Raw genomic sequence first — 15,012 nt, 5'->3', positions numbered from 1 at the left:
ATATTTCAGACCCTGGAGTGGAAACTGTCTTTCTGTCGTTGACTTGCTTCTCTCACCCATTGGTTGCTCAGCTGCTCCCATCTGATTTGGACTGTGCTTGCTGTTTGGTACTTGATGGTGGGATGAGATCTTCCCTGTGAGACATCCAGCCCCTCAAAGGCACATCTGCTTCTGTCTTCAATTTCGCTGTCACATCCCTACCATTTCCAGATGCATCCCATCAATCCCCGGCAGAAACACACTTGGGGACACGTTCAGACGACCTGGGTGATCCCCCAGTGGGGACACCCACCTTGAGGGGACACCCTCCCCCTCCCCCCCCCCTTGCTCCCACAGCACCCCTCTGTCCCACCCAGCTCACTCGTGGGCAGCTCGGCTCTGTCCCTGAGGATCGACCGAAATCCGCCGCCCGCCCTCCCGCCCGGGCTGCGCCCTGCCGGGGGCACTCGCCTGCCATACCCCCTACCCCATGCCCGGTACCGCTGCTCGCAAGGGGGCTGGGGCCCCGAAGCTCGGGGATGGGGGATGCGGGATGAGGGGAGGGGGGGCGGGACCGGCGCGGCGGCGGCGAGGGGCGGCCGGAGGGGTGGCATCTCCCCGAGGGGACTGCTGCGGGGCGGTGGCGGGGGTGAGCCCGGGGGGCGGCCCGGGGGAGGGGGATCCCGAGGGGCCTCCGCCCCCAAGGACGGACCCGTCCGGGGGTGGCATTCGGCGGAGCGAGCTGGAGCGGCTGGTCCCTTGGAGACACCTCTCTCCATGGCAACCTAATCGCTTCCTGTGAAGATCCCGAAATAACCGACGAGACGGGAGAGGAGCGGAGCCGAGCGGAGCCGAGCCGAGCGGAGCGGGCAGCGGCGGCGGGCGGCGGGGGGCAGGTCCGGCGGGCGCGGGGCTGCGGGAGGGCAGGGAGCGGGAGGAGCCTTCGCAGCCGGCCGCCGGGGCAGGGGGCTCCAGAGCCGGGGGGACGCGGTGCCCCAGCCTGGCCGCTGCCCTCGCCCGGCTCCCCCCGGCCGCCCCTCCGGCTGCAGCGCGGCCACGGTGCCGGACGCGCCCGTGCCAGCAGCCATGGGGTTAACGGGAGGCAGCGAGCGAGAGAGACAGAGACAGAGAGAGAGAAAGAGGGGCTGGACCAGTCCTCGGCAGCTGTTTATTTCAAGGCATCTCTCGCTCCCTCTCCCTCAGCCAGGGCTCAGCCTCACCAAACCTTCCTCCTCCTCCTCTCCTTCCTTCGTCCTGGCCATGAGAGGCACCGGCAGCAGCAGCTGTGCTCCCACAGCCCCCTGCTCCGCCACCCCGGCTGCGCCCCAGTCGTCTGCCCGCAAGGTAAGTTCATCCTCTCAGACCGGGCTTGGGGAGCGGGGTGCGGATGGGACTGCAGGCGCAGGAAGGGATGCGTGCCCGTCTCCAAGTCATCTCTCCCCGTCTCCTTCCCTGTGTCCTTTCTCCCCCGTTATCTTGTCCCTCTCCCCATCTAGGTGCTGTGTCTCTTTCTAGCCGCTGTCTCCTCTCCTCCCCAGTCCCCCGCTCTTTCAGTCTGGGGCAGGGGATGCCCGAGGGGCTGGGAGGGAGGGGACACAGCCGAGGCATCGCTGCCTCTTGCCCTCCAGCTCTGGGCTCCATCACAGACCTGTTGTGCTGGAGCACTGGAGCCTGCGCTGAGGAAGGCGACTTCAGCCAAATTGGCGCAGCTGGAGAAAGGAAACGGAGGGGTCAATCCCTCCTCCTGCCTGGCCAAGGGTGCAACATGCAAGAGAGAGCAATTCAGACGTGGAGACTCAGCATTTGAAGCACTCGGATGCCCGGGAACAGTAGGAAACTGGGAGGCAGAAGATTGGCAGACTCATGACATGTATTGCAGGCAGGCACTAGATGGCAGGGGACCGGCATCCTAGAGTGCTGCTTGGAATGGGGCCACACAGTTCCCAAATGCAGGGAGACTGAAGCTCAGAGGACCACTGATGGGCTTCACACGCCCATTCCCTAGCTACCAAAATGTCCAAAAGCACCATCACCCTTCCAGCCTTGGATTCTGCCCCAGCCCAGGATTTCTATACCCAGCCCATAAGGGCTCACCCTGGTACCCTGGCACAGGAATTCCCACCGGCAGTCACCAAACACTGCCCGAGCCGCACTGACACAGGGCGGGCAGCGTCAGTCCCTCCACGGTCCTGCCAGATCCTCCTGGGCACTGCCTCCCACCCTCCCAGCCTCAGCCACCGGGTAGTGCAGCCTGATGTGAGCTGCTGCATTCAGGCTGACAGCCCCAGATTGAGCCTGGTCTGAGAGCTGTCCCTCCTGGCCTCGTGCACAGTGGGAACTCCATCCCCAGATGGTCTTGGCATCTCCCACCCCAGGGAACCAGCATTTGGATTCATGCTCCCAGCTGAGGAAACTCCTCCGGATGCAGCAGAATTACCTCCCTGGGGCAGCTGCTCTGGGATTCCTCCCTTTCCCCATCCCTACCCAGCTGAATACAGCAGGACGTATATATAATCCCTTTTCACCAGCACTGGGGGTTCAGGCTTCCTGTTACCAAACCAGTAATGACTGCATCTCTGCCTCTTGGACCATGAACTCCGGGATGTTCATGATCACTGAGAAAAATACAGGCTTGGGGTGCCTGGGGTGCCAGACGGTGTGTTTGGGGTCTCACTGCCAGTGCCTGGGCTCGCTCTGCTCGAAGCTTGGAGACAGCTGCTAGGTTCCATGGTCCGAGATCACAGTCTCGTATCAGAGCTGTCACCGTAGCCTTTAATACTGGCTGGGAGTTAAAAAATGACAGCCAACCTAGCGTTCTTTCTCTGCGAGGAGGACTGGGTCCTCCTCAGGTTTGTTTTGATTTTGTTATCACTATTACGAGTGGGATCATTGCCGCGGGGGAGCTGGGTGAAGGAAAGGATTTGCATGAAGCTCTTGGTGCTGCAGGGTTGCTAATGGTGAGCGTTATTTCAGCCGGCAGTTAAGTTCCATAATTTTGGCCCTGCTCCTGTGAATGTTCTGTTCCTCAGGGTCATCAGCATCTTTCCCCTTCTTCCATCCCTTCCCCCTCTCCCCAAACTGGTTGGCAATTTCATTGTTCCAGTGGAATATATCTGTCTTGTGAGGTCATCGCTGCATAAGGAGAGGTGATTGATTGCTTAGGTCACTGGGGCCTGTCCCATGCTGGGCTTTGAATGCTGACTTGGAGACCTTGAACTGGACTCTGTGCTCGAAGGCGAGGTGATATGGGTTGCAGAGGGGCACGGTGATGCATTCCCGGCAGCTTGAGTCGCCGAGCAAACAGACTGCTGCATTCTGAACTAGCTGGAGCGCTCTGAGAGCAGACAGCTTCATTCCTAGAGGCACAATATCACAGCAGTCAAGCTCGAGATGTTACAAAAATACAGATAGATCATCATCTACCAGCCAAGCCAGCCGGAATCGGGTGCAACTCTTTCCCCATCCCTGGGTGGACGGAAACTCTACCCACTTCTCACTAACACAGCTTGTGTGTGCTCGGCTTCTTCGGATCACTCTTCAGTCAGAACTGCTCTCGGCTAGGCATCGACAAAGCTGGGAGATTCTCAGATTTTAAGGCCAGAGGGACCATTTTGATCATCGAGTCTGACCTACAGTAGAGCACAGGCCAGAGAATTTCACCAATTTCATTTCCTGCATCAAGCCCATAACTTCTGATGGAACTGTGCCATTCCTTTTAGAAATAGAGCCACATGAAGGCTCCAGGCAGTAGGGAATACACCACCTGCCTAGGTGAATTGTGCTAGAGTGTGACCCTCTTTATTAATAGTATTATTCCTCATTTGAATTTGTCAAACTTCAGCATTTTGTAACAGAAGGTTACAGATTGCATTTGATGTGAGGGAGCTACAGCATGGATATTGCCGGCACACGGCTGGCACCTTGGCTCTTTTATTCCTGTGACAGCTTTTATATTTGGATAGGATTTATCTTTGGGACCATGGTATACAGGAGTGCTGGGCATGGAGAAGGAGGTATTGGCAGCAAATCCTAGGGCTTCCCCGGGGCACAGTGGGATCTGAACTCTGGAGCTCAGTGTCACATTCAGGGTTTAGTCTGTGCTCTGTACTTAGAGCAGGAGTGCAGCAGGCTTTGCTCCTAGCCATTAGTTAGGGTGTAAATTCCCAGCCCCCTTGGTGAATGGGGATACATGCTCTGAGGAATGGTTACCAAGATCTGCTCTTTCATGTCCCAGCAGCAGTGGGTCTGTGCTGTGGGAGACTTACAAAGAGGGAGGAAGCACAGCTGGGTCCCTGACACTGGGCAACAGCAGCAGGATTCGTGCTTCCGTCCTGCAAATGCAATGAGAGTAGCTCCTAGTAGGTTAGCCCCAGGGATCTCCAGACTGGATCAGTAGTGGGGTCCATACGCAGTACAAGAGCAGTGTAATTCTTACTCACAGCTTTCAAGCACCAAGATTCACAAACTGAGCTCAATGAAGTGCCCTGGGGAAATAGCTTTGTCATTCACACTCTGTCATCTGTGCATCACAGGACTGGAACACTGCGATGAAGGCTCTCTACCTAGAGTGAAAATACCCAGGTACATCTTTGGACCCTGGGAGTAGCTCTGTCTGTTTTTATCACAATTAGACCTGGAAAACAGATCTGAAGGCAAGAGCCACTCCATGTGGTACTGGTACAGAAATCCAGTCTCTCTGCTCTGGCACACAAAGGCCTCTTGAATGGTTTAAGGCGCGTGGATACTGGCATTATATATCCAGGTAGTAAGAGCATTGGCACCCCCTCCTCATCTCTGAAGACCTACCAGTTTATTCAGCATCCACACCATGATCTGCATGCAGAGCTGAATGAAGGGCATTTGTTGCACTTGCCCTCCAACGCAGCAGGGTCTGTGCCCAGGACACAATCCTCACTGTCAGTGGTAACTGCAGAGTGCCCCAGACATGCTCTATCTGCTGCTTCGTCAATAAGCCTCAGAGACACCCATGCTCTGTTCGAACATGAACGCTCTGCGCACAGTGGAGTCCAGCCCTCACTGGCTGGCATTTCCACCTGAAACCTTCCTTTGCTCTCATGGCATTCGGGCCATAGGAGACACCTTTGTGCTTCTCTCAGCTCCTCCACAACCACGCCTGGGGGTGCTAGTGCAGGGGACACGCTCAGTCTCCAGCCACAATATGATTAGCAAACCAGCGTGTGTTGACTGAGACTGATGGACATTGCCTCATTCCTGCATTCACCTGGAGCCACCTTTGGGGCAGGAACACCATGAGTCACCTGCTCTGCACCGCTGGCAGCAGGATCCGTGCACAGCAGCATCTTGGATCTGAGGTTTACACCCAATAACCCAGCTGTTGCTTCGTTGCTTCTACTGCATTATGTGTCCAAGAGGAGGCCAGCGCTGTGGCTCACTCCTTCCCCTCAGCTCCAGTTACCTGCTCCACAGGGCTGAAATTTAGACCACTGGGTGTGAAAGCAAGTCAGGATTTGGCTCTGCACGGTTTCTTATTCCCAGGCTTCGGACCACGGGAATATATGGTCCAGACTGCTGTTGCTGGAGCTCACAATCTCATCTAGGAAGGTCTCCGCTATAAGACATCCCAACAAGCGAGAAGAGCACAGTGAGCTGGGCAGTCCCCACGTTTCTGCCAGTGGTGCCATCCATGTTAGGAGGAGTGCTAGTGGTTACATGTGCACCCCTAAATTACCACACTTCCCTGTACGACTGGCACTGAGGTCTACCTGCACCTGGAGGTCTCCACTCCTGACGCTGTCCAGACCCACATCTCCTGCTGCCTGATGTAAAACACCCCACAGCCCCTGATCAGCCACTATCCCCTAATGCGTCCCAGGCATAGCCCCAGGCATTCCAGGCCAACTTGAAACCTCTTGGGTGGTTTATCTGCCCTCTAGCCAGGGATTTACTCATGGAGCTCCCCAGCGCTTGGAATTCCTTCCCTTTCCAAAGTCCAAAAGAAATTCTGTCATGAATTTGTGTTGCCAGACATGATCTTCCATGGTATCATGATCATAATCCAGATGGCCAAGGCCTCACCAGCATCTGGCTTTGGAAGAAACTTGCTCCATTCTGCTGCCTCTCTGCAGAGCTGCATTTTAATAGAGTCCCCTTCAAGGCTTAGAGGTTCAGGAGCAAAGTACAAAGAAATGTTGAGAATAGCTTCTCTTTTCTCCTCATCTTCATCTCAGGATCCCTCCAGAGACTGATCTTGCCCTGGAGGGAAGGGCAGGGCACATTAGCCGACAATTCCTTTTTTTTTTCTGTGAACTTTGTTTAAATATTTAACAGAAGGAAACTAAAAATATCCCTGGTTAATGCAGCAGGAGCTAGACAGCTACTTACTCTTGGGTGCCCTTCCTCCCAGCCCCTCTCCTCAGGTGTACATCAGGGCTGTGAGTCCCCTTACCACAGAAAGCTCTTCCTCCATCAAGAGGAAGCTTCCCGTTTAGGAGGGGCTGCACTTTTAGTTCAGGTCATGGGCTGAGCGGGAGGGAATGGCAGTAACCCCTTGGGACCCCGGAGGTGCAGTGCAGCTGGCTCAGGGCTGGAGGTGCAGGCTTGGCCACTGCGCTGACTCCCTTAACCAAGCATCGCCATTTCTTCCCCATCCCAGCAGCCACAGAAGGGCATGACAGTGGGTTGTTGGCATTCATGCTTTCCCCTTCATGGTGAAGGAGCAAGCTGAGTATCCTAAACGATTTTTGTGCGTGTGTGTGCATGTGTGAAGTCTTTTTGTGGAGAGGGTCCCAGGTCAGGCATACAAGAGCTCACCAGGGAAGGGCTGGCGCTGCGCTGTGCCCAGCCAAGGGAAGGGGCAGGCAGCATGAAGGGCAGCCGTGCTGCCACCGGACTGATGCCAGAGGGTGGCGTGCAACCGGTGCAGAAATCCAGAGGGGGGACCAGCCCTTAACTCCCTGATACTGATGCTTCCTAGTGCTGCGCGGCCACAAGAGTGAAAGAGGAGGGAGAGGCGAGAAAGGGAGGGATGGGACAGCGCAGAGGGCACTAGGATAAGGAGTGCAAGAAGGTAGTTCCACGTTAGCTAAGATGTAAGTAAATACTAAATATTTGATAGGCATATTTTTGCTCTTAAATTCTTTAGTAAGGCTGGACTTTTCTCGCTGATTCACTCTCTTCCTCAGTCTTCTTGGTTTATCACTCTCGTGCTTCCCCTCTCGCTCCCTCACTCTGGCACACAATGAAGAGGCTCTTTTTTAATAAATGGATTACACGCTCTACACTATAAATAAATACAGGAATTAAGATTCCAACTTGTTCCAGCGATAAGCAAACAAAGATGCTGAATCCCCCTCTTGGCCCTCAGACAGGAGAGTCCCTGGGGAAGCTGCACATGTGCCTCTGCACGTGTGGCCCGGTGATGGCATTTTGCTTTTGTGTGCATACGGTAACGCACGTGTTTCCGTGCACTACTGGGGTCAGGGGGACTGTGCACCTCTGAGCAGGAGAGCACGAAAGCAGGAGAGGGTGCACATGTGGGTGCATGGGTGCCCAGGTGCCCTTCCCAACAGGGAGCTTGCACATGGTGGCACACACTGCCTCCAGGGAGACAGCATTTGCTGCTGGATGAGGGGACACTGACACCTCACCCTTTTGTTTCCCAGTGAAGAAGATGAGACAGGATCCTTGCTGAGCACAGACGCTGTGGCATCTGAGATGGAGCCCAGTGCCTGGTAGGTTCACAGCTTCCCACGCTCACTGGCAACACGGGAAGACAACAGGAGTGTGGGTGGTGGGATGCTCCAGGCTGCTCCGGGCTTGTCCTTTCGACAGGAGGGACATTTCAGATACGGCTCTCTTCTTCCTTGTCCCCGACCCCACAGCAGGATGCCTCCATTCTTCTGCATCCACTCGCTGCAGCTTTGGCATCTCCTCCTCCTGGTCTCTGCCGTCCCTCCTCCCGGCGTCTGGTCTCTTCGCTCTCGGGGCCCCGCAGCCCCTCGGCCTCTTTGCACCCGTCGGAGCCCCTCAGCCCCACGGCCCATTTGCATCTGGGACAGGACCTCGCTGCCGGAGAGGGATCCCCGCCTCGCCCCGCGCCAGCGCGCCCTGCCGCCGCGGGGGGGAGAGCTGCGGCACGTCGTGCGGCTGAGGCGGCAGGCGGCGGGCGCCCGCCCGGCCACCCCGTCGGGCTTTGAGGACGGGATGCCCTCCTCCCAGTACCCCTGGGCCATTGTGTGGGGCCCCACGGTGTCGGATGAGGACGGAGGGGACGCCAACTCGGCCAACCCGGGCTTCCCGCCGCTGGGGTACACCTTCGTCTCGCCACATGGGATGGCAACGGCGCAGCCCAACTCCCACTCGCTCCTGCACAACGCGGGGCTCAACCTGCGTGAGACCCCGGCCACCCTGCGGCCCTTCTTGTTTGGGCCCCGGGGGGAAGGTAAATGTGCCTTTTGCTTCTTTCGCACACACCCCCCAGCCCCGTAAGGGCAGGTGCCTGTGCTGAACCTCCCTTTGCACTGCTGCTCTCTGGGGACCGGTGGCAGTCGCTGTCACGTCCCCCTCTCCTGCTGTCTCTCGCAGGTGTGGACCCCCAGCTGTATGTCACCATCACCATCTCCATCATCATTGTCCTGGTTGCCACCGGGATCATATTCAAGTTCTGGTGAGTGGGGTTTGCACTGACGGAGGCTGCCATGATGCTGGTGTCTGCAGATGGGTGGGCAGGAGGACTGTGGGCTTAGGACACATTTGTCCCAAGGGCGCAGATCTGGTGCTTCAAGCCCTGGAGAGGTTTGGCACATGGCTGAGCTCTAACACTGAGCATGCGGGGTCCCATGAACCTCTCCATCACCAAGGGCTGGCGAGTGTCTGACAGGCACTCTTTACCTCATCCCTTGTCTCTCTCCAAAGCTGGGACCGTAACCAGAAACGCCGGCGCCACTCGGGGCAGCAGAGCGGTGGGAGGCAGCAGGAGAGCCAGCAGCCCCTCGCAGACCTCTCCCCCACCACCGTCAGTATCCTGGGGCCCTACGGTGATTCCCTGGCCCCCACACCGGAGGCGGAGGAATCCAGGCAGGGCCAGGAGAAACTGGGGGGCCATGGGAAGAGCACGGCCTTCCAGCTGAACCGGTGAGTGGCCCGTGAGCCGGGGCAGGAGGTGTTGGCAGGGGGAAGGCAGGTTGAGCAGGACAAAGGTGCCGGTTTGTTAGCGGTGGAGCAGCGTGAGTGCCTGTTGCTAATTCATTTCCGATTCCCTTTTCCCTCCAGAATCCCACTGGTGAACCTGTGATGCTCACGGGAGAAGCAGAGCTGGCTCCCCACACCTCCTGTCACAGCTGGCGAGCACAGCCTCCCACCGCCTCTGCTACCCCAGGAATAAACAACCTCCTTGTGCCACGGCCCACTACCACCACACCACCACCACCATCATTAACTAACTCCACCAGGATGTGCCTGGGCAAGTGGACAAGCTGGGCCTCCTTAGCCTCCTGCTGGGGGAAGGTTGGAGACCCTACCCCCGGCCCACTTAGGACAGGGTGATGAGAGAGCAGTGTGGTGGGAGGGAAGAAAGCTGGTGGTGGTGTGAAATCTCAGCCTCCCCGGCCCGTGTCCTAGCACAAACACTTGGATCTCCGTGACTCTCTCACCAGTGCATGCCTGGCATTGGGGGTAGGCAAGGTGGAAAGGCGTACCCCTGTCCCCATGGGCCCTAACCCCTCTGTGTGTCCCTTCCCACGTCGTGTGTTTTGAAGTGAACGTCTGGAGTTCAGTGGCTGCAGGATTGCCCGCCGGGGCTCGGTCTCCGCTCAGCCGGGACTCAGGTGGTAGCAGGGTCCTTTGTTGCCAAGGCCTTGGCCCTCCCGAGGGTCCCAAGGAGGGGTGAAGCTTGGGCAGAAGAGGCTCACACAGCACCTGGGCCCCCTCAGCAACCCACTTCCTTGGAGGAAACATTATCTTCCCTCTAGATGGAAGATATTCACATCTTTCCATTTTCTTTCTGCCTAACACTCTTGGGTTTTTTCTCTTCAGCTTTTTATCTTTCATCATCTCTCTGTCCCCATTTTTCCTCTCTCAGTTCCTCCCCCTGCCACTTCTCTTGCCAGTTAAAGTTGAAAAAGGTTCCTTTAGCTTTCCAAATGTTTTGATCTCTTGGAAGCCTCCTTGCTGTCCCCTTCCACCCTTCAGTCTGCTTCAGAAAGGTTTTCCTGAAGAGCATCAGTCTGTGGTGATGTTCTTTAGAAAATCTCAGGCGAAGCCCTCTGCCCAGCATGTTATTCAGGAAGCATCCTGTACACTGGGATATTGCTGAAGCATGGCATGAAGATGCTGCTGGGCATGAGGAACTTAAGGTTGATGGGCTGAGGTAGGGAATTGCATTCAGACACTCATGCCACAGGCAACAAGCAGCAGCCGTGACTCTCTACGCCTGGGATGACAAAGAACAATTTAGGCTTGACCTTGGGAACATTTGGAGGGTTGCCACATACTGCTGGTAGATGTCTCCTGGAATGCAAGGTGACTGGAGACCCATGAGGCAACGCCCACCAAGGGCATGAGAGAGAGGACAACCTTCATTAAGTTATGCCCCAGTTGGCTGGGGAACAAAACCAGTGGCACAGGTATTGGTGCAAACTGGTTGCCTGAGCATGTACTTCAAGGCTGTGGTGGTCTGTAAGGCCAGCAGCCACAGTCAGTTAGTTACTTGTGTGAGCAAGATCAGTGCATCTCAACCTCTTCCAGTGTGTGGACCCATGGGTGTCACTTTGAGGAGGGGTGGAATGGCAAATTTCAGCTTAATGACAATAGTTGCTCTCCCTTGGCTTTTGTGGTGACAGACTCCACAATGACAGCCACTGAACTGATGCAGATTTTGGTGAAGTTGCCCCTATACTGTACAAACACCTTCAGCTGCTGCACTGATGTGGCCAGAGACAGGAAATTCACCCACAATATAAAGGCTCTAATACAAGGTCCCTGACAAAAGTCATCTTGGAGAAAAGGAAATGGATCTTTCATCTTTTATCTCCACAGTAAAAGCCTATTCTTTGTAGGACAAAGCACAGGGAATTTCTTGAGAGGCCTGGTTCTGCCCATTTACCCAGCTGAACTGTTAGGTGATCTCCAGTCCCATCTGACTCACCATGAAGGACATTTAAATGAGAGTGTAAATTGCAATAAGCTTTGCAAAAAAACAGTGGAGATTTGGTGAAAATGACAGGTCAAATAAAATTACTGGCTTATTAAAAGCACAGAATGGCTGAAAGATGTAGGTGGAAAAGGACTCTGGAGGTCTCAAGTTTAAGCGCAGGTTGAGCCTCCACTTGTAGCAAGGGATATTATTGCTTTACTGCAGATCGATCTATTACTGAGCCTTTTCATTATTCAGGCTCCATTCAAGGCTTTGGTGGGCGATCAAGCTGCGGATGGGCAGAGAAGGGGGCAGATGGCTGTTCCTGCCCACTGTTCCCCCTCTTGCTGGCATATCAGCGTTGGGGAAGGACATCTGCATGCAGTCTGCAAGAGGCTGCACTGCTTATTGCTGGCAGTTTACAATATAATGCCTTGAACTGGTTTAAGTCATCTCCCAGGCCAGATTAATTAGATTGCTCTTTGATCAATAGTGTTTGTTGAAACAAGGCCAGAGTTTAGACTCTACCACTTCAAGGGCTGTCCTTGGACTTCCCCTTTCCACATGCTGAATGGGGAGAAGGTCTGTAGGAAAGTGCCAGGGCACTGCAGGAGGCGTAGTGAAAACATTCTCCAGCACTCAATGCAGGGAAGCCCTGTGCTCTGCTGGCCTGGCTTTTGTGAACTCTGCAAACAAATCAGATTTTGGTGGTTTGGGGTTTTTTCTCCCCCTTTAACACACCTCTGTTTTTGTATCTCCAGGGAGTGAAGCCTTTCATGGATACTGTGGTAAGGGGGAAGCTGGGGAATGCGGTAGAGAAAACTCTTACAATGACAGAAGCTTGGATATGCTAAACATCTTTTCCAAGACCACTTTTTCTAGTCAAATATATCTTTATGACAGTCATTTACTCTCTCACATAAAACAGCTTAGGTAAGGGAAACAACTTCATTGTCCTGCCCAAACGTTCATTGCTACTCTTTGTCCCTGGAACAAAACATTTGAGATACATGTGGACACACCAGCTTCTTCCAGTCAATAAATAATCTCACTGGATCTGTTTTCTCCATGACTGGAGCTTTACAAACCATCTTCCCCTATGCAGACTGGAGCCAGAGCATGCCCGCAGTGTACTCCCTGGCACAGGCTAACAGTCTGTGAGATGCACACACAGATGGATTGACGGCACCAAGTACCAAGCAAGGGCAGAGGCCAGCACGTTCTCAGTCACAGCCCATCAGGTTTCCCTGAGTTCTACCTGACTGGAGCAGAAAGATCTGGATTCATTTTTTCCAGTGGAAATATTACGGAGAAAGGTGTGTGGGAAAACTGACTGGAAATGTTCTTGGCCTCGAGCTGAGCCTGCCCAACATTTCTGTGCAATTGAAAGGGAACCTCCAGGTGGGCTGGCTGAGTTGAAGGAACTATATCTCTGCTGAGCTCCTGGAGGGTCCTGGCTTTGTTTAACACAAGGGTGCTTTCCCTTGTGAGTGCTGTGGGAAGACTTGAGGGAGAATCTCTCCCCTCTGCCCTGTATTGTTTTGGAGCAGGAACTGGAGTCTCCCCCTGTTTACCCAGCAGTGGTATGATCACAAAGCCAAATCCTGCTTGGGCTTTCCCATCTTGTTGCTTGCAACTGGTAGGCAAGGGAGCACACCTCCGGTGTGTGCTTCCACACCACTCTTCTGGTCCAGTTTCCAGGGACTCACATCCAGCCAAGTACCCCACAACTTCTGAGAGGGCTATCTACCTCTTCCTCAATGGCACCTAAGTGCCCTTGCAAATCTGGTCCTTTCATTCCCCGCTCCCTTTCCAGATAAGGAAAAATGCTTGGAAAGGAGCGGTTTGTCCATTCCCTGCAAGTTCTTAAACACAATCACCTCCAGACTGTTCTGAATTAAACTGTGGTTTTGTTTTTTCGCTCTGACAAACCACGTCTATGGCACAGCCTTAGAGCCGAGTCCTGCAGCACAAAAGCCCTGGGCCAAACTCCAGCTCCCCAGTTGCATCCCTGCTGATGTTTCACTGTAGCCCTGGCCCTACCTTGGCAAGATCATAGAGGGGGGGGCCCTTCCTACACCAACTGCTGCTCTCTACTCCTTTCTTCCTGTTGTTTTTCCTCTCCCACTGTTTTCCTGCTTCCCATGCCTGTCCTGTACCATGGTCTCCCTCCCGATTATCTCCGCTCTCCTACTGTTTCGCTCTCCTCACTCCTCTCTTGTTCTCCCTTTGCCACTCAGTCTCGTTCTGCTGCGGCTCCCATCCTCCCCTCTGTGCTCCCTCCTGCTTCCCCGCTCAGTCTCGCTCTTCCCCCTCCCCTGCCCTTGTGTGCTGTGATATATATTTTTGTAGGATTTCTCTTCTCCTCGTGGTGAAATATTCAATTCTTGTGGGATGTTAGTTTCAACATTTTTAAATAAACCTTTGCAAAATACTGAAAGCACAGTTCTTGCTGCTCTGGAAGAGGCTGCAATGGAGATGTCAGGGTGGGATGAGAGGGACTTCGCCTCAGGCAGACCCCACTGGGATGGGGGCTCATACATCTGGCACACCGCAGTCTCTTCTGGGGTGGCGGGCAGGGCCAGTTGGACCCACATCCACCTTGCCTTGGTCTTCTTTGCTGGCCAAAGAGGCTCTTTAACCCTCCTCATGCATTTCCGCAGGAGGTGGCCCCTGATGGAGGAGGCCTTGCACACCCGCTTCTCCACCCAGAGCGGCTGTTCTACCTCCGGAGCTGCTGCATCCCAGCCATGCCCTGGGGCTTCTTGTCACATGCAGATTCGTGCTGGGAGCCGGGGTGGCCGTGAGAGGTGAGACAAGCTGAGGGAAAGGGAGGGAGACGGAGCAATGCAGGCGCAGAAGCCTCCCTCACTCTGTTCCCCGCGGCTGCCTCCGCAATTTCTATTTACAGCCCTGCTGCCTCCCCTCCTGGCCACAGTGCTGCTGCTGCTGCTGCTGGTTTCCAGGGCTGCTCTGTAATTAAGCATCCTTGCCTCCTGCAACTCCTCCACTTTGCAAACCCCGGTATGATTGGTGCTGGGGTGAGTGCAGAGGGGATGCTGGAGACCAGCACCGGGCACAGCAGCCACTCCGAAGGGCCACTCCCCAGCAATGGTAGGAGGGTTTCTGGGTGCTGGGGATGGTCCCTGGTCCCTGTTGCCTCTGCACACTTGGTGTCCGAGTCCTTCAGGCATTGGAGGGATCGTCTGCCTTACTGTTGGGGGAAGAAGGGTCCCCAGACCAGGCCTGTCCTGAAGTCTGCCCACTGGAAGGACCGAGGACGACTGCCGGCAGAGGACCAGACCCCTCCGCATGGCACCCTGTGCCCTGGGCATGATCTCTGTGAGCTGAAGAGGCTAATGGCACCTCTTCTGCCCCTGTGTCAGGTGTGTGAGGATGGAATGCCTCACCCCTGTTGCTTTAGGTGGCTGGTCACCTGCTGCCCTGGCTGATCCTCTCCAGACAAGCGCATACAGCAGCTGTGGGACTGAGTAGGCTGAAGAGACTTGAGTGAGGAGGCAATAAATTCTCACTGTGCTGACATTACAGACTCATGTACTCATTGGTGCAGTGAAATGTCTTGCACTAACCTCGTGTGCTTCCAGCCAGAGCTTCAGCCCTTCTTGCTGATTTCTCTGTCATCAGATGCTTTTCCTTCAGTGCCCTCTCTGCACAGGCTGAGGCTGCAGGCTCTCAGACATTTCTTTTCTTCACCAGGGCTCTCTCCATACGTCACAGGAGAAGCAACATAAACTGCCCTTTTTTCCTTCTGGATTCCTGAAACACAGAGTCCCTGGACTAGTCCCTTCCCATCACCACTCTCTTCTACTCACTGTTGCCCACCTGCCCTTGTTGAATTCCCACCCTTCTAGTTTGGTCCCAGCCCTGACTCCTTCCCCAGCATCTTCCCTCTTTCCTGG

General features: G+C 55.0%; 1 protein-coding gene across 2 annotated transcripts; it reads left to right on the top strand.

Moving 5' to 3' along the window:
* The first annotated feature begins 628 nt into the window (after positions 1-628).
* Positions 629-13,526, top strand: PIANP (PILR alpha associated neural protein). Of its 2 annotated transcripts, none has more exons than XM_062617622.1 (7): positions 629-875; positions 1,183-1,323; positions 7,623-7,691; positions 7,845-8,401; positions 8,545-8,626; positions 8,875-9,093; positions 9,232-13,526. In XM_062617622.1, the coding sequence occupies exons 3-7, from the start codon at positions 7,675-7,677 to the stop codon at positions 9,251-9,253; spliced, it is 897 nt and encodes a 298-aa protein (XP_062473606.1). In that variant the 5' UTR covers positions 629-875; positions 1,183-1,323; positions 7,623-7,674; the 3' UTR covers positions 9,254-13,526. The 2 variants fall into 2 exon arrangements, with proteins under 2 accessions (XP_062473606.1, XP_062473598.1); XM_062617614.1 differs by having other exon boundaries at positions 631-875; positions 7,842-8,401.
* Positions 13,527-15,012: the final 1,486 nt, after the last annotated feature.

This window comes from Pezoporus occidentalis, unplaced genomic scaffold (genome assembly GCF_034315485.1).
Source record: "Pezoporus occidentalis ecotype Australia unplaced genomic scaffold, CSIRO_AGI_Poc_V1 ctg104, whole genome shotgun sequence".
Classification (NCBI taxonomy): domain Eukaryota; kingdom Metazoa; phylum Chordata; class Aves; order Psittaciformes; family Psittacidae; genus Pezoporus; species Pezoporus occidentalis.
The sequence above is the reverse complement of the archived record's forward strand: the minus strand, read 5'-3'. Positions and strand labels throughout refer to the sequence as shown.